This window comes from Phasianus colchicus, chromosome 1 (assembly GCF_987193195.1).
Source record: "Phasianus colchicus chromosome 1, bPhaCol1.hap1.1, whole genome shotgun sequence".
Taxonomy (NCBI): domain Eukaryota; kingdom Metazoa; phylum Chordata; class Aves; order Galliformes; family Phasianidae; genus Phasianus; species Phasianus colchicus.
Genome location: NC_143436.1, coordinates 141277952 through 141297265, shown reverse-complemented (window position 1 = coordinate 141297265; position 19314 = coordinate 141277952). Strand labels below are relative to the sequence as shown.

The following is a 19314-nucleotide window of genomic DNA, read 5'->3' as shown; positions in this document are numbered from 1 at the left end:
ATCCCAGCTCTCTCAGACACTCCTCATAAGACTTGTGCTCCAGACGCCTCATCAGTTTTGTTGCCCCTCTCTGGACACATTCCAGGGCCTCAATGTCTTTCTTGTAGTGAGGGGCTCAAAACTGAACAATACTTGAGGTGCGGCCTCACCAGTGCTGAGTACAGGGGGGTGATTACCTCCCTGCTCCTGCTGGCCACACTATTCCTAATGCAGGCCGGGATGGCATTGACCCTCTTGGCCACCTGGGCACGCAGTCGACCTCCTCTTACTGCCTACCTGTAAGAGGGCAGATGGTCTACTGCTATTTGTACAGCGATCCCCAGTGCCTTTCCTGCAGGGATGGTGTGACTCCACTCCCTCTCACAATTCAAGATGCTTCTCAACCTCTCCACCTCCCCCTTTTAGCTGGGCGACCAGGCTGAGCAGATCATCCACTTGCTCACACATGCACAGGTGGCATCCCTGCTGCCCTCCTGTAGCAGCGACAGGCTCAGCCTCGACCGGAACCACTCCATGGACATAAATGCTGTCTGTGTCGCCACGTTCCTTTTTGCCACAGCTCCCTGTGGTGTGAAACCAAGGCAGTGCCTAGTTGCTACAAAAGAGCCGGCACTCCTCCCTCCGCCCACCCATGTCACAGCCTCCACCCTGCAGGGTGAGGGGGCTGGGAGCATTGCCATGATCTCCCCTGGCTTATTAGTGCTCCTTTGTTTTGTTTTGTTTTCGTCGCGATTTGGACCCTCTATGAACAGTCCCTTGGCATAACTCTCCACTGCTAAGCCGATCTACTCCAGGTCTGCCCTGAAATGGCAGCTGCAGGCACTTCTTGATACAGAAAGAGCGCTTTTGATGCGTAGCTTATAATAGAATCGTAGACTGTTTGGGGCTGGAAGAGACCTGTAAGGTCATATTGTTCCCCCGTCCCTGCTCTAGGCAGCGACACCTCCCACCAGACCAGGTTGCTCACAGCCCCATCCAGCCTGCCTTGAATGCTCCGGTGAGAGGGCATCCACAACCTTGCTGGGCAACCTGTTCCAGTGTCTCACCACCCTCACAGTCAAGAATTTCTTCCTAACATCTAGTCTAAATCTACTCCCTTCCAGTTTAAAACCATTTTCCCTCATCCCGTCTCTATGTGCCCTTATAAAAAGCCCCTCTCCTGTTTTCCTGCAGGCCGCTTCAGGTACTGGAAGGCTGCTATAAGGTGCCCCCAGAGCCTTCTCCAGCCTGAAGAGCTCCAGCCCTCTCAGCCTGTTCTCATAGCAAAGGTGCTCCAGCCCTCTGATCATCTCTACGGGCCTCCTGTTGTGACCCTTCAACCTCAATATTTCCTGTACTTGGGTGATCATTGCATTGAGAAAGAAAATATTTTAGAAGTAAAAAGAAGGATCAGATACATAGAAGAAACACTACTGTAACAGTATTTTGCTTTCTTAAAGGCATGAAGTTTATGCCAAAACCAGTAGAATTTGACATGGCCATTAATAAAATACGTACAAGAATAGTAACAGTGGTAGACGAATGGCATTTACAAGACAGACTCTTCTTGTAATACTTCAGAACTTGTAGAAGTAAAATGAAAAAAAAAGCAGAACTTATGTGACAGAAAGAAGCCCCTCATTACAGAATACTTCATTCATGTAAACTTCCTAAAATTAAAGGGATGGTAAAATTGAAGAAAAAAATTTCTCTGTCTTAGCAAACAGGGAGTTATAGCAATTCTTGCCTACTACTAACAAGACATTTTTTTTTTTTCATCAAGGCTTCAGAAAATCAAAGTTGAAATCATATGCACCAAGTCATTTTTCACAATTTTCAACTATTTTTTTTCCAAGATTTACTGATGCATGTTAGCCACTTAGATCATATAATTTGTCAATGCCTTTTTTTGTTGTTGCATCTGAAGAAATTCGTTAAAATAGATCCCAGATCCAGATGATACCAAAACTCCCAAATTGCAGACTGTCTCTGCTCACTCATCAGTGTCTAGGGAGAGATGTTGTTGTTAGAATGCCCTTGCGGACAGTTTGCTCATGTCACCAGAAGTCACAGTTTAGTCCTGCCTTGGAATATGATTTGTGGCCTACTTTAATTATGTCATCCAGTGGTTATTTATCCCATCTATGTTAGATGTGGGAGAAATCTGTGCCTTCCCAACAGACTGGGTATTAGTCACTGGTTTAAAGGATACTAGCAAAAGCAGGTTCTTTTGCACAAGGAAGCAGTGTCTTTTGAGGCCACACCTTGAGTATTGTGTTCAGTTTCGGGCCCCTCACTACAGGAAAGACATTGAGGTCCCAGAGTGTGTCCAGAAGAGGGCAACAAAGCTGGTGAGAGGTCTGGAGCACAGGTCTTAGGAGAAGTGGCTGAGGGAGCTGGGATTGTTCAGTCTGGAGAAGAGGAGGCTCAGGAATGACCTTGTCACTCTCTACAAATACCTGAAGGGAGGTTGTGTTGAAGTGGGAATCGGACTCTTCTCCCATGCAACTAGCAATAGGACTAGAGGGAAGTTGTGCCAGGGGAGACTCAGGTTGGACATCAGGAAATAATTCTTCTCAGAGAGAGTGATCAGGCACTGGAACGGACTGCCCAGGGAGGTGGGAACTATCCCACGAGGTGTTCAAGAAACATTCAGGCATTGCACTGAGGGGCATCATTAATATATAATAGTGGGAAATATTGGTGATAGGTGGGCGGTTGGACTGGATGATCTTAGAGGTCTTTTCCAACCTTGGTGATACTATTATTCTATAATTCTATGATTCTATGTTTCTAAGTAATATTTTGATATTTAAATTGTATTTTAAATGATCATTGCACAAATGGAAATGATGGCCCATGGTCTTGAGAGCGCTCTCTGTCCTGGTGTCCTTTAAACTTTTCCCACTTAAGATCTCCCTGAATGACTCTTCCCCCAGAAATGAGAGTAAGTTTTATAAGGGCACGTGGTGCTTGAAGTGTGCTTCCCTGAAGTAAATTTCAGCAATGCTGAATGTCAGCAGAGTAGCTACAACCAAACCAACTGCCCGCAAAAGGAGAAGAAAGGGCAAGCTACCCCGTCTGTTCTCTTTCTCCCTGACTTGACCTGAGAAGAATGATCTACCCTCTGAAGAGCATTTTGAAGAGCAGGGAGAGCTCCTTCTCTGTTGCCTGTCAGCAGCCCCTGCTCTCCAGGCAGGGGGAGAAAAAGGATGCCAGAAGCTTCTTCTCTCTCTGCCTAGTCCTAAATAAAAACAAACAGATCGCTTCAGTGCTAGAAGCAGCAGCTCCCAAATAGCATAATAAAACACTGATTTATGAGTTTTACCTTCAATACAGCAACCCAGGAGAAGTTTCTCTGAGGAAGAGTGTGGAGCTCTAACATAATGCTAGGCAACTTCTGCTCCTCATCATCTCCTACCAGTATGGTGTCCTGCCTCATTCCAGGTTTTCTGCTGTGGTATCCAAGCTAAGTGATCACCAGAGGCACTATCTGGTCAACATGGAAAGTAGTTACCTTCATTTGTAATTCCCACCACCTCCAACTAAAATGTTGAGGTTATTCACCTTCATTCTCTTTCTAAGGTCTTGCTGCTTGGCATATTCCTTACTTTTTACCAGACAAGATATGTATTTCCCAGGGTCATCCAGTCAAGACTGCTTGCAGATCAGCATTTAAAATAATTAATGAACTGAGTCAGTGAAATTCAGTTTTCTCTTCCTGTCTGTATCTACACAATGCACTGTTGTATAGTGAAACTGAGCCTTACCTAGCACAAGAGAGGTATCAATTTGGCTTTTTGGTCTTTTATTACTTAACTGAGGAAACTAATCCTCGTGATGTCTTAAACACTTGCTTTAGGCCTTATAGTTGGGTTTTCTTCAGCTGAAAGACAGAAAATATTTTTCTATCACTGCATGACCTCAGCTACGGAAATACTAGGGTAGACTTTGTCATAATTTTGTTGCTGTTCAGCTGTTATATATATACAACAAATACAAAGGAAATCTCCAGTAAGGCAAGATGTGAGAATTCACAGTGAGACACTGCACAAAACTAATGGTCTATTTGCCGCAACAGTTTTGAAATCCAACCGTGCAAATTTGGTTTCATAATTTATCAAACAGACCCTAAGAAAACACTAAAAATAAAACTTATAAATGGTTCTAGACAAGCAGTCTTTTCCAGCTGAAATATATTATACAGCACAAAGAAAGTTAAGTGCAGTAATACTCCTTATAACAGTAATAATGCAGTAAAAATTCTCTCAGTAGTATTAATGCAGTAAAAATTCTCTCAGTAATCATTCTCTTATGCAGTACATCTTCAGTGGAAAACCTGGAATTTTTAACTTGTAGCTAGTAGATTATGGAAAAATGGCCAGGAATGGTATGTATTTATTGAACTGAGAGAAGTAGATTCTAGCGGAAATGCTGCTTATCCTCGAGGTCTCTCTCTACTGCTTTGGAATATCTTTGTTTATACTCCTTTGTTGTTTGTTTTTTGTTTGTTTGTTTGATTGATTGTTTGTTTGTTTCCCCAGAGATCCATTCTGAAGCTGAGTTTTGGATGCCAAAGGAACATGGTGTATTGGGTATAAACGACACGGTATCAGCTGCAGAGGTGGCCTCTGTGAGAAGAGATGAGGGGCTGCCCTGTGATGGATGCAGCCATTTCCATTTCACTGGCCACAGCTGAGCCCAACAACAACTCTTGATGATAACATATTTTAAAAAGGGCAAATAACACTGAACAGGCAGAAGTTTGGGGAGGAAGGGGGTGAGTAGTGGTAAACGAGAGTGAAAATAACAAAGTCAGAGAAGGAAAAGGAAGAAGGCCACCACAAGTAGTCACACTGTAGCCCACGGGGGACCCCACACCAGAGCACTCAGGTATTCCTGTGGTCAGTGGAAAGTCCACATCAGAACCCCTGCTTTGTGGGAGGAAAAGAGCAGCACAGAGAACAGTCTTGTGTACTGATTTGTGTACCTGCCTCGCTGAAAGGACTGACTGTATCCACAGTGTAACAAGGAGGAGAGGATAGGAGTCTGAAGAGAAGGAGTAAGTTTGAGAAAAGGGAAAGTATTGTTTTAATGCTTATATTTTTTCTCCCTGCTACACAAATCAGTACTTTTTTTTCTAATTTCTAGTAAATGGACTTTCTCCAACTCAAGTCAGTATACCTTAATATGAGTTGACATGTCAATGAACAAGAAAGCAGGAAAGAAAAGATATGAAAAGAAGAAATGAATTAATAGGAGAGTGGAAAGGCAGGGGGATGGACGGCTTCTTACTATGATCTTTGGTGTTGCAAAAGGAGAGCACTGCCGTGTGGAAGGAATGAAAGTTGTACCTAACTAGGTAGGAAAAGAAAGTTATTTCCTTATTTAAAACTAAGTCCAAAATTGACCTAATGGTCAAGTAAAAAGAAGTAAAGGCTGACAAGAAGAGATCAGACAGTCTGAGCCTCTTGAGGCTCAGGGCAGTGGCTGAAGTTTCCAAAACTGTGGGAGAAATGGCTGAGCTGAATGCAAAGTTGTCACTCCTGAAGTCCCATGGTACCGGAAGATGGAGGCACTTGGGAAAAGGAATAAAAGGCTGATTAAATGCAGACTGGGGAGGGTGCTTCTTTTCACAGCAGATAGCTGGTGATTTCATGGGATTGAAAAAAGTGCTCAGGAGAATTAATGCAAACTAAATACGTGATCATCCTCTGGAGGAGTGGGAGCCCAAAGGGAAGAGCCTGCAGGGAAAGGAGAGCTTTGCATACTCTCTTGGCACAGTATTTGCTGTTGTCATTGGTAGGGATGAAGCAGTGCTTGGATAGACTATTACATCATTTCTGAGTGGCTTTGTGTGGTCTTACATGAATACGAGGATGGAAGAAGAGACACTTGTCCTTTAGGTTGATACTGGAATAGGAACATACACATTTAGGTTGGTTATAGAAATTTATTTTGGCAGCTGTGGTGTAATTAGCCATTAGAGTAACTCAGTCACAGATAAGCCTTCCAGCGGGAGCAGTGGGGAGAAATGGCATTCGTTGCTCTAAGGGTCAAACTCAGGACACTGCTGAGAAAGTCCTTCAATATGGCACCACCAATAGACTGGACCTATAAGCTCTCTGAAGATCTTTGTTCCCGTAAGCTCCCAATCTAGATGATAAGAGATCTCCTTTTGGGAAGTGGCTTTGAGCCCAGACCTACACTCCAGAGCCAGAAATGCACGTGTAGAGATAAAAACATTAAAAACAGCAACAAATTTAAGTCATTAGCAAAGTTTGGCCAGTCTCCCTTGAATGCTGGAATTGTAGTACTCTGAATCGGTGCTTATTAAAGGCGCTGCTCCTCACTATTAGGAAAGCTTTTAGCTTTCCTGACATAGGAGAAAGGTATTTATGAAGACAGCAATGACCTTCCTTCTCTTTGACCTTCTCTGTCACTACTTGCATAGGCTTTAAGGATAAGAGGGAACTTGGCTGCATCTCACTGAATCAGGTCATTAAAAGAGTCATAACAGCCATAGCCATAAAAGCAGTTCTAGAGCCAATCTAAAGAGAAGCTCCACAGTGCATGACTTTGCAGTAACTTAGAAGTTCCCTTTGTTGCTTCGGGAATCAAGAAAATCTTGCACTTCCAGGATTTTCAGTCATTCAGAGACACTGTCAAAGTAAAAGTCTCCTGTCACTGTTGAGACCAATTACACAAGAATGTCAAACACTGTGAATTATCAGTGATGCAGAATCTCCTCTTCTAATACACAGAATTGCATGATTCCTTCATTCCAGTTGGAGATGGCAAGAGAAGCACAAGGGCTGCAAATCATAAAGTCCTATGAAAAATTCAGTCTAAGAGCCTCTGGGGCAGTCTCTGGTTTGTCTCGACTGGGCAGTGAGGACACCTGTGGGAGGTGTGCCCTGGTAGAAGAGCTTTTAAGCCTGCTGACAGCTTCAGGAGGAGGTGGGCAGGCTGAGGAGTCTCAGAGTCAGAGAAGGAGGTAATCTGGTGGAATGCATCAGCCAGACACAGCACAAGAAACGAAGAATCCCCTACCCTCTAGCCACCATGCAGAAGAAAGGGACCAAAGAGATGGGAGAGTCACCTAGGGCTAGTCAGCCTGTCCCCTGTATCACGATTAACCAGCATCAAGAAAAGAAGGGTTGTGGTCATTGCTGACCCCCTTCTGAGGGAAATGGAAGACTCAGTATGCTGACCAGACCTGACCCATAAAGAAATCTGCTGTCTCTCTGGAGGCCAGGTAAGAGACACAACCAGCAAACTCACTTGCCTGACATGGACCTTTGGTTATTATCCACTGTTGCTTTTTTCATGTAAATGGCCATTAAGCAGCAAAAAGAAGTCCAGGAGAAACCAAAATAGACTTCAGGGCCTCGGGGCAACTGGTTAACGAACAGGGGCACAGGTAGTGTTTTCCTCGATCCTCCCAGTTGCAGGGAACAATAGTGAAAGGAATAGGCAGGCCCAACTGATCAGGATGTGGCTCTGACGCTGGTGTCACAGGCAGAATTTTGAGCTCCTTGATCATGAAATGGTCTACACAACAGCAGGCCTGCTGGAGACAGATGTGATGCACCTTTCTCAGAGGAGAGAAAGGATTATTGTGCAGGAGTTAGCAGGACTGACTGGTAGAACTTTAAAGCACATTCAAAGGGGGAAAGGGATAAAACCAGGCCTGCAAGTAATAAGCTATGGAACATCCCATGCAAACTCAGCATCAGAAAGGAATGAAGAGAAGACCAGAACTTCTGAAACACTATTAAATCCCAAACCCATGAGCAGCTCTCACAAGTACCTATTATCCACTGCTGTTGATCAGAAACAAAAACTTAAGAGAACGACAGTGCCTGCCTCACAACTGTTTTGCAGTAGAGCAGAATTTTGCAGTCTTATTTGATCATTTTAGTCCTAGACATTTTGTATCATAAGACCTTCACGTTTGTCATTTTAGCTTGTGATTGTGGCTTGGTTTTGCAAGTGCTAAAAGCCTGGTTCTACTTTGTAATCATGCTAATAAAAATATTTCTCCCGTTATGCTTGGGTACTTGTTGATGTTAGGATTGGACGATATTCACAACATCTTACATAGCAGTGAGAAATGGATCTAACAAAATGTCTTTTCCTCTCCAAAATATTCAAGTGTGGCTCCAATGAAACAAGTTATTAATAATTACATTGTTTCCTATCTACCTATTTGAATCTGCCAACACACACATAGCCACGCTGCATATATGAGAATAAATACTTGGGGCTTCAATCTACCTCCTGAAACACTTATGCAAGAGAAATAGCAGCAAGCACAACGACCATAAAATTATTTATGTGTGCCTATAGCAGAACACCGAGTTTTTGAAAACTGACAGAGTTGATGTGGCAATAACAGCAATACACTGAAGGTGCCTACAATAAAAAAGGATCTCCCAGAAAGAGTCCAGTGGGGAACCACAGTAGCCTGGAGCTTCTCCCGTATGAGGAAAGGCTGAGAGACCTGCGACTCTTCAGTCTGGAGAAGAAAAGGCTATCATATAACTGTTTACAGGTATCTAAAGTGCAGGAGCCAAGTCGATGTGGGCAGACTCTTTTTGGTGGTGAGGAACAAGAGAACAAGAGAACAGTGGGCACAAACTGGAACACAAAAAGTTCCATCTTGGCATGAGAGAGAACTTGGCTGGCAGAGCACTGGAACAGGCTGCCGAGGAGAGGCCCTGGAGTCTCCTTCTCTGGAGATACTCAAAACTGCCTAGCCACGTTCCTGTGCAACCTGTGCTACAAGGGAAGGGGTGTGGGGTCACTCAACCAACGCTGGAACTGGAGCAAAAGAAGCCTCGTAACTGAAGCCAATACATAGAGGCACAGAGGAGTCCAGTGAGCAAAAGGCTCTGTGGTGTTGTCATGGTTTTGTGATTTTTGCTTTTCAGTATTCCACATCATAACATCATGTGGGGCACTGGGGGTTTAACTGGTAATGCTCAAGTTCTGGGTACCTGCCCAGAAGAGAAGAAGAACTCCGTTCCCCAGGGGACTTTGCGGTCACACAGAGGAGATATAACTCCTGGCAAGGTCACCTGATGCGCTCTTCTTCGCCTGCTCTTCTTCGTCGGCTCTCTTCCCGTCTCCCTGCTGCTCAACTGGACTGCGCATCTCACCTCAGCGTTGTGGTGAGGCCTGTCCACCTTTCGGACATTCTCTCTCTCGTTATATTTGATTTATTAGCTTCAATTCTAAATATATTTTATTGCAGTGTCTTATCTTGCATTCCAATACTATATTTAGTAAATTAGTTTCTTTCTCCTCAGATCATTGCCGCTGTTTTTAATTATTTTGGGGTTTCCTTTTTCCGGAGGCGCGGATTTTGTGAAATCCCTCCGCCCCGCTAGTCACAGAACCGGGCCGAACAGCCTGTAAACCGCTGACAGGTGTTTAGCTACCTGCTGATTTAAATCACAGGAAAGGCATGCCCCAGCTCACCAGAATGGTATGAACCCGTATTGGTTGGCTTGATCCAAATGCTGTAGTGGATAGAATTGGATAGAATGTTTGCAGCTCGAAAAGCGAATGGCATCCTGGGCTCCATTAGAAGAGGGGTGGCCAGCAGGGACAGGGACAGGGAGGTAGTTGACTGTCCCCCTCTCTTGTGAGGCCCCACCTGGAATACTGTGTCCAGGTCTGGAGCCCCCAGTACAAGAAAGACAGAGCTGTTGGAGAGGGTCCAGAGGAGGGCCACGAAGACACTCAGGGGACTGGAGCACCTCCCCTGTGAGGACAGGCTGAGGGAGCTGGGCTTGTTCAGCCTGGAGAGAAGGCGGCTGCGGGGTGACCTCATTGCAGCCTTTCAGTACCTAAAGGGAGCCTACAAACAGGAGGGGAATCAACTCTTTTAAAGGATAGATAAGTGTAGGACAAGGGGAAACGGTTTTAAGTTGAGTGAGAGAAGATTTAGGTTGGATGTCAGGGAGTTCTTTACAGAGAGTATGGTGAGGTGCTGGAACAGGCTGCCCAGAGAGGCTGCGGAGGCCCTGTCCCTGGAGGTGTTGAAGGCCAGACTGGATGGGGCCCTGGGCAGCCTGGGCTAGTATGAAATGGGGAGGTTGGTGGCCCTGCATGTGGCAGGGGGGTTGGAGATTCATAATCCTTGAGGTCCCTTCTGATCCTGGCCATTCTGTGATTCTATGATTCTGTCATTCTGTGAATTACTACATTTGCAAAGGAACAATTAGGGAAAAGAAAGTGTGTGCCATGCTCGGAGCAGCACTAGGGGTGGCCCAGAAGGAGAGGCACCTGATTAAACAAACAAATGATGACATGGTTAAATCCTTGCAAGAACAATAATAAAAAAAATCCCCGCAGAGCCAACCAACTGATGAACATAATAATACTACTCAACTATTCCACTGCTCTGTCTGGGACTGCTCTGTCCAATGAACTGAACCAACAGACTATTTTACAGCCTGAATTAGAGGAAGGAGGATAAAGTTCTCTTAAATGGACAGACTACGATTCTGTTCCACATAGTGAACTGGGACTTACAAGCTCAGCCGTGGTCATTAACTCAGCGAGCTGCTTATTGGGCAGGGATTTAGGATCCCTTGGAAAGGAGGATCTTGTACATACTGAGGCTCTGACTGTGAAGTGTTTGACCCAGGGTTTGCAGAACACTGCTTGACTTCCAGTAATGCATGATAGGTGTTTAGTGCCTCAACAGCCTTCCCAGATGCTTGTAATTGCTAACCCCAGAAGAATGACTCACTGGATTTGGGGCATGTCTGATTCCTTCAAGCTATATGTAGCACAGCTGCAAAACCATTAGTGGGATGCATTAGCACCACAAGGAAAGAGATGGACATGAGGAGGAGACCCATGACATGGAGGGAGGAAGCCAAAGAGTTAAAAAGTAATGCTAAGAGTATGGGAATCACAGGGGGAAGTACAAAATCAAAAACAACTGTACGAAGTGTGGAACAGCAGTAAGATAGAACTTCTCACAAGAATCTCAAAGGCAGAGAAACCTACTGTGGGCTGAGGCAATAGGAAAGAGGATTCCCTGGTATTTAATGGCTAGTATGCCTACTGTGGCTCTAGAAGAGCTCATTTGAGCATGGAAAAATAAAAAAGAGCACTGCTCTTAACCTTAAAAAAGCCCACTCCGTCTTTCTTCTTGGGTAGCTACTGATGAGCATGGAAAGAATCACCAAATTCAGACCTGATGGATCATGCCATCCTTTTAATCACTGTTCATCTGTATGCATGTACTTTATAGGTTGTCGGAAACTCACTGTGGAACTTCTGTTTTTGTTGTTTGAGTGGGTCATTCTTTGCACTGATGGTTTGGTCTGTGCTCTGGGAGAAGTTTATACTCTTCCTCTCTGGATGTATGATCTCGTCTCAGCCGGGAATGTGACTGGTCAACCCAAGCTGGCATGAGAACTCACCACCGCTTTTATCCAAATCTGGACTCAAACCAACCCGTGTCTTTGTGTGGACTTCCTCACATCCACATCAGCAGGTCTTCAACTCAGCATCATTTAATTAAATTTCTCACACATTTTACATTTGAAACTAGAAGCACTGAGCCAAAAGTGTATTCAAAATACACTTGAGAATGAAAAATGTCTGTGGGAGGCTGACTCATTCCCACTTCAGAACTACAGTGGAACAACTTGGTGCACATCCTCTCCAGCAGCCTATCATTTTCCAGTCAGTACAACCTGGAAAGACACATGGAATGCAACCTACTGGAATCTGTAACAGTAGAAAACACTACAACAAAATTAAAAATACAACTTGACTTAGAAAGCCACAATACATAAAACAGCACACATTAATACTGGAGTCCCACTCGGTCTGTATTCTCAATACAGAAGTCATGCTTAGGCTGTGTTATTCTGCACAGGAAACATAGCTGTATTTGTTAGGATTTGTGATCAGTGGGATTTCTGTTGTTTTCCATCCTGATACAGTTCTGTCTGTGGTGAGGCATGAGATTCCTACAATGCTAACAACTCAGTATGAAGACTTCCAGGAATGACTAAAATAACTGACCCTTTTTGTGACTTACTCCTTAATAAGGTGCTCAAGAAGTTCTGTATAACTCAGAAAGGTTAGGCATGTTTTTCTTGCATCTTCAGAGGTGCTTTGTGAGGTCATAATGGGCCCCGTGAAGACATTCAGGAACCCCGTGTTATGTCATACCAGGAGGTACCACTTGTGCCTCAGGCCTGCAAGGAGGGTGCTTGTTACTTGTGGACAAGAGGTAGCATGGGGCAACTACGGGAGACAAGTGCACCCAGCTGTTGCTTTTTCCTCTTCCTTCTTCTCTTCCTGGTGGCTCTATGTCATGGACAACAACAGTATGTCCCGTGGGGAGCACTGAGTCCAGGTAGGTTGGGTACTGAGGGGTGCACTGGGGAAGCAAACCCCTGAGGCTTCCTGGAAAGCAGCCTTGGATGGTGGGTCATCCAAGGAAACAACCAGGCTCTTACATCAGCTCTGTTCCCTGTGAGGTGATGGCTCTCCAGCTTCATCACACGTCCCACCTTGGAGCACACAGGGACGTCCCAGAGGGGAGAGCTCCTCCGATTCCAGCTCCGGGCGCTGTAGATCGCTTATGAAGAAGCACATGGCAACAGGTCTTGACAGCTTTTCTGCTTTGTTCTCCATTGCAGATGAACGTGTTGGCAACATGTACGGAGCATATCCCATGGAAGCTGATACGGAACGTGGTAAGAATCCCAGGGGCATGGTTTTCCTTGGAGATGTGTCTGATTCCCATGCATGACTCACCCAAGCCTCTGTTTGGGACCTGGCAGAATCTAGACCTACATGTGGCTCTCACAACACTACGTGATCCCCTAACAGGCCCTGCAGTCCCTTTACTGAGAATCATGGCATAATGCGGAAAGGAAACCCTTTCTCTTGTTACTTTTTAGATCTGCCTGTGCACCAGGTATCTGGGCTGAACCGTTTTCATCAGCCTCAAGGCTACCCCCGGGGTGAGTGGTCCGTCTTGGTTCATTTCACAGTGTCAGTGTGTACTTTCAGCCTTGTCTTCCTGTGGAACGTGTCTTACACTCTTCTTTGCTAATGCTGGGGTGTGGAGAAGGGCAGAGTAGCCATCAGGAGAGCACAGAGAGATGTGCCCTGGGATTCTTTGTCCTGCACAGCTGTGTTTGCCAGCAGCCCCAGCCTTGTGTCTCTTGAAGTGCTGATGGCAGACAGCAGCATTTGGGGCAGAGTTTAGAGCTGCTCGGGGATCCTTTCCCCAGCCAAGCTGAACGTGGTTTGTTTGGGGCGAATACGGTGCCCCTTTTGGCACCTGGTACCCATTTGCCACATACTTGCGAGTGGAAGAGGTCGACAAGTGTCTGCGAGTGAGAGTGTTTGCTGCCATTCACGGCTGAACAGATTAATTGCAGTGTATGTCAGGAGCTGTTATCTTCTGCCTTTGTTTGCAGAGGTGGCCTCGGGTGCTGGCTCTGCAGCTTCTCAGTGGGTTCCTGACTTGGAGCCTTGGAGGAATCACATGGGTAAGTGGTGTGTCTGGGTTTCCTCAGAGAGATGCCAGGTGCATCTAGAAGGCCAGCCTGACCCATCTGCAGCTGCTGATTATGAAGATTACACCATCTGTAATGGAAATGTTCCTCCTCTGTGTTTACTTATAGCTGTTGAACCCCAGATTCCTGTACCACGTTCTCGGATGGATCTTGGTTTTGAGCCTGAAGAGTATCCCAGAGGTATGTTGTCTTTGTCTGATAACCTTCTTGAGAGGAAGATACTATCGACTGTTGGGAAGAGCTTCTGTGCAATGCGTGTTTACTGCCATGCAAAGCTGAAGAGGTGCATTCAAACATATAACAGGAGCTGTTCTGTCCGCACTGGCAGAGCTGGCCACAGAGGATGGTTGTCAGCTTACCTTGCAGAATCCTGCTTTGGGTCCTTGGAGGTACAACATGTGCAATGCACACCTATTCATTCCCTGAGACACAGCTGGAGGTAGTGATTTCTCAGCCTCTCCCTTGCACGTGGGCTCTTGCTCAGGAAGACTGTAAGAGATCACCCTCATCCTCTGTTAGTAAGACGCGAGAATCAGGGACAGTAATGGAGTGAATACTATAGTCACTCACACTTCTCCAAGACACTGTGATACCATCAGTAGTGCAGAACTCCTGAGTGTGTTGCACTGTCTCGTGTTCTGCAGGTGCTGGTGGTGTGAGAACAGCAGAGGGAGTGGATCAGAAACGGGGAGAAGATCACTCTGCAGTTGCAGTGCTTGCCGTCCTGTTCTCTCTGATTGTTCTGGCAGCTTTGGGTTACCTGGCAAAACAGCTGCTGAAGAAGAGACAAGAGTGAGTTGTTTCTCCAGTAGTCTTTGCTAGCTGGCTGCTCTGTGGCGGGAAGCACTTGCAGTGAGAGCTGTGGACAGCCCTCTGCTGGGATTTGTGTTGAGAAATTTCTTTGACCTTTGTCTCTTAAGCCATACAAATGTTGAGTCTCCTCTAAAACCCTTTTCTTTTTGTTGCAGAGGTGCAGTGCTAGGTGCAGCTTGCATTTGCAAAAGAAAGGAAGACCCATCTCCAGTAAAAAAACGACAGACCTCTGCTAGAATTACCATAGAAATTGAAAAGGATTCCGGGAAGTCAAACCCAAATCTGAACGGTCTTCCCAATTCCAATGTCCCAGAAACACCTTCCTTATTCTGTCAGTCCCCGGAGCAATCCTCTCAGACTGACTCAGACTGGCAGTCAGAAGACTCTGATGATGAAAGCGAAAGGCCATCAGAGTCAGAAGAAGAGAGGAAATGTATATGCACACGTGGAAGACCAGTGAAACGGGGTAAACCATATAACCCCTAGTGGTCCAAGAATGCAGAGATCAGCTTGCTTTCTTCCAATAATGGGAGTGTCCACTGGCACATAATAAAATGCTTTATATGACTTCTTGGTGGAATGTTAGATGAAGCTGCCATTGACATGAGAGGCAAAGACCATGCTCAGCTAGAAGAATGGCCCAAATCAGGAATTACCACAGACACTGAAGACCTTTCATGCAAGTCAAGCCCACATCTGAATGCTCTTCCCAATGCCATGTTCTCAGCACTCTCTGCCCTGTTTTTCCCATCCTCACAACGGTCCTCTCTGTCTGACTTTCATAAGCAGAAAAAAATTGGTGAGCTCTTCTGCTCAGGTGCAAGCAAAGACACACCACGTGTGGGAAAAGAGATAAATATGTGCGCCTGTGGAAGTACAGAGAAGTGGGCTGCACGAGATACCCACTAGCAGACCAGAACCAACCCCACAGCAGCGTGACAAATGGCAGGAGACACTGTCCTCTTTCATCACCACCAAATGTGCAGAGGAGGTCCACAGACAGTGTTTCCCAGATGCATTGCCTAAATGAACATGTCTAAGCCAAAGAGAAGGTCGCCTAGGAGCTGACAGAAGTTACTGATCTAGCTTTGGCCTGCTTGGTGTATGTTCCCACTCAGTCCTTGATTTTCCATGCAGGAACTTCCTGGCCATCCCTGAATTTAGTCTACAGACACATAAGTTTTGTGCATCAGTTCCAACTGATGAACTTGAGAAGCTTCAGAAGACCTCAGGGTCTTCTGGAGGTGAGGTCCAGGTGCACTGAGGAATGCCCAGCAACCCTCTGAGAAACTTGAGGATGCCTGTTGCTTTTAGGCAGGGATTAAGTTAGAGTTCAGAAGGCTGTATCCAAGGAAATTCCAAGACTGCCACTGTGCTCTAGAGGCTCCTAAGAAGTGAGACAAGCCAGCCATTGACTTAGGGTGATGGGAGCCTCTATTGCAGGTGCCCTTTGCTGTGGGAGAGTCAGGTAGCCCTTTAGCCATTGTTTGGGATAGACCTTGATAAGCTGTGTCCATAGCCCAGCTCCAGCCTGGTTTATCAGCTAGGGAGGTTTGTCACCCTCTGGAGGCCTACCAAGGTCTACAGCAAGGAAGCACTGTAGGGCCACGAGCTCAACATAGATGCAAGACTACCGTGGTCAGAGAGCCTACCAGGGAAGGAGCCTCACTAGACCTGCTGTTCATAAACTGCAAAGGCCTGGTGGGAGATATGTTGGTTGGCAGCTGTATTGAACAGAAGTGATCACAAGACGGTAGAGTTCTTGATTCGTGGTGAAGTCGGGGCGGGGGGGCAGAGGGGGGGGGAGGGGAGGGGAAGGGGGGGTGGGCAGCAAAACTGCTTCATTGGTCATTCAGAGGGTGGACATGTAAGTTGAGGATCCTGCTAGTGAAGGGCTATGAGACTGAAGAGACATATTTCTTTCTGGCTCAGACTCTGTGACAGTACTATACAGAACTGTAACACTGTGAATTCTGCGTCTGTTTCTGAACTGTCTCAGCCTGGCAACAGCTCCTAGCCCAATTGGAGGGCACCATCATATGGCATGAAAAGCATTGCCAACTCCACAGCTGGCAGTGCTCGCCCCGACACATCCTCGACCACCCCAAAAGGAGGAGGAGGACAGACCCTCAGGACATCATCACAGGGTCCACAGTGGTGACTTCCCTTTTTTTCCCCTCTCTCTCCTTTTCTTTTTCCCCTCTTGCTCTCCTGTCTTTTAATAAATTAAAGCACAGGCAGGAAATTAACCCAGTATGCAACTGGGTAGCATAGAAGAGGAAGAGCCTTTCCCCCTGTCTTTCCCAGCACCAAACTAGCACAGGCTCAGGAGAGACTCAGTAGAAATGAGCCCCCAAGACAGATGAGATCTCTAAATAAAGAGAAATAGAACTATGATGAGAAGAAGGGGGAAATCCACCGACAGTTACAATCAGAGAGATCCTGTACTCAGCCCAGGAGCTGGCTAAACTGCAGGAGAAGTACAGCAGGAATGCTAAGGAGACAGACAGAACTTGTGTGGAGAGTTGCCCTAATGGGAGGGGACTGCATGCTTTTAATTGAAGAGGAGACAGAAGGTTTTTGGGGCCTGGTGTTTTCCTAACTACTGGGAACTACCAAACCCCGTGGTCCCTGGCTCAGAAGGCAGCTCACTAGGCAGGAGGTCTCAACCCTATGGAAAGAGGTGACTGGGTTACAATTCTGCAGGGGCTTCACCAACTGACTTGGAGTATTCAGAAAGCAGCCCGCTTACAATTAATGCATGAAAGAGCCTTTGTATCAAGCCAGAAATTTCCAGGGACAATACTGGTTGACCCAGAGCGAGGTTGGATATCAGTTGGAACTTCTTTACAGAAAGGGTTGTTAAGCACTGGAATAGGCTTCCCCAGGAGGTGGTTGAGTAACTATCCCTGGGTGTGTTTAAAAAGTGCTTGGATGTGGTGCCCAGGGACATGACTTAGCAGAGGGTTGTTAGAGTTAGGGTAGTATGGTTAAGTTGAGGTTGGACTTGATGACTTTCCAACCTGAACAACTCTATGATTCTATGACTCTATGAATGGCCAAACCGATAAGGATTTACAAATGCTTGTTCACAACTGGGTGGGCAAAGCGGGCAACACTCATCCTTTGTCTGCCTCCTCGGAGCAGATCCTACAAATCACAACTTTGTCGGTGCTAGCTCCCACTGTAGCCACACTGAAAGAGTTAGTTAGGTTAGACCTAGGTACTGGAGTGCAAAACCCTTCTGCGAGCACAAGACTCGATGGACTCACGTGTACCTCAGCAAGTTTGCAGATGACACCAACCTGAGAGGTGCAGTTGATGCATTAGAATGAAAGGGGAGACATCCAGAAGGACTTGGACAGGCTGCAGAAGTGGGCCCATGAGAACATAATGAGGTTCAACAAGGCCAAGTGCATTGCCTTGTGCATGGGTCAGGGCAATCCCAGGTGTTTATACAGACTGGGGGAAGATCTCCTTGAGAGCTGCCATGCAGAGAAAGACTTGGGGGTCCTGGTAGACAAGAAGCTGGACACGAGCCAGCAGTGTGCGCTTGCAGCCTGAAAGGCCAACTGTGTTCTGGGCTGCATTAAAAAAGGGGTGGCCAGCAGAGAGAGGCATGTGATTGTCCCCCTCTACTCGGCTCTTGTGAGGCCCCATCTAGAGTACTGCATCCAGGCCTGGAGCCCCCAGTACAAGAAAGACACAGAACTCTTGGAAAGAGTCCAGAGGAGGGCCACTAAGATGCATAGAAAGCCATACAAATTTTGAATCTTGTCTAAAACCCCATTCTTTTTGTTGCAGAGGTGCAATGCTATGTGAGGTTTGGTTTTGCATAAGAAAGGAAGACCCATCTCCAGTAAAAAAACGACAGACCTTTGCGAGAATTACCATAGAAATTGAAAAGGATTCCGGGAAGTCAAACCCAAATCTGAACGGTCTTCCCAATTCCAAGGTCCCAGAAACATCTTCCTTATTCTATCAGCCCCTGCAGCAATCCTCTCAGACTGACTTCCCCAGGCAGTCAGAAAACGCTGATGATAGAAGCAAAAGGCCACCAGAGTCAGGAGAAGAGAGGAAAAATATATGCACGTGTGGAAGACCAGTGAAACTGGGTGAACCACGGAACCCCTAAAGGACCAAGAAAGCAGAGATCAGCACCGCTGGGGAGCTGTGTGCCACGGAAGAGAACACACCGTGTCCGTGAGAGAAATACATCAGACAGACGGGGAAGGAAGGGTCTCCTAATTGTGCTGCAGGCTCGGCAATGCAGAGCAATAAGGAATGTCCTTACATCACTACGTCACTCTGTCTCTTCCTCCCAGAAACGACGTGGGAAGGACTGGAGCGTTTGGGGAACTCTAATTCTCCCTTAGCAGCTTTCCCAGTTCCATCAGTTCATTGCATGATGTCCATACTTATGAACGAGCATTCACTGCTGATTCCATATTGTGACACCACGCCCAAGTTGTACAACACAGATATATATATCTACACAATCAATAAACTATAACTAACATCATATACGGATATGTGTACATATGCGCCCAGATGCCTAAAACTACTGACTTGTCTCCCAGCATCAGGTCTCCTTCAGGTACACACTGAATGTCCCCGTTTCTGTTTTTGCATTTCCCACCAAATGAACTCAGGACTGTGAACAAAATCAGTCCCACGGGTGGGCTTACTTTTGCCCAAGGCCAGGATAACCCAAACCATTTTCCCTTGTAAATTCTTCTTATGTGCCACAGGGAGTCTATTCCCTCCTATGGGACATGAGAGGCTGGATTGGGCAGGGCCATCTGGATTGGCAGATCCCAGTGTGTTGACTAAGCAGGTGACATTGGAGGCTATATCCCAATTGATCCCAGTGCTTGAATGTTCTGCCAACTACTGCTTTCAGTGTAGTTTTTAACACATATTTTAAAATATAATTTGACTCTTCCAGAAGCTG

General features: G+C 46.2%; 1 protein-coding gene across 2 annotated transcripts; it reads left to right on the top strand.

Moving 5' to 3' along the window:
* The first annotated feature begins 11773 nt into the window (after nt 1-11773).
* LOC149920086 (uncharacterized) lies at nt 11774-15195 on the top strand. 2 transcript variants are annotated; one of them, XM_090128922.1, is made up of 7 exons: nt 11774-12373; nt 12660-12716; nt 12924-12986; nt 13449-13520; nt 13656-13727; nt 14192-14339; nt 14516-15195. In XM_090128922.1, exons 1-7 carry the CDS (start codon nt 12178-12180, stop codon nt 14844-14846), a joined length of 939 nt encoding a protein of 312 aa, XP_089985048.1. In that variant the 5' UTR covers nt 11774-12177; the 3' UTR covers nt 14847-15195. The 2 variants fall into 2 exon arrangements, with proteins under 2 accessions (XP_089985048.1, XP_089985043.1); XM_090128917.1 differs by having other exon boundaries at nt 12178-12373; nt 13449-13727.
* The last annotated feature ends 4119 nt before the right edge of the window (nt 15196-19314 follow it).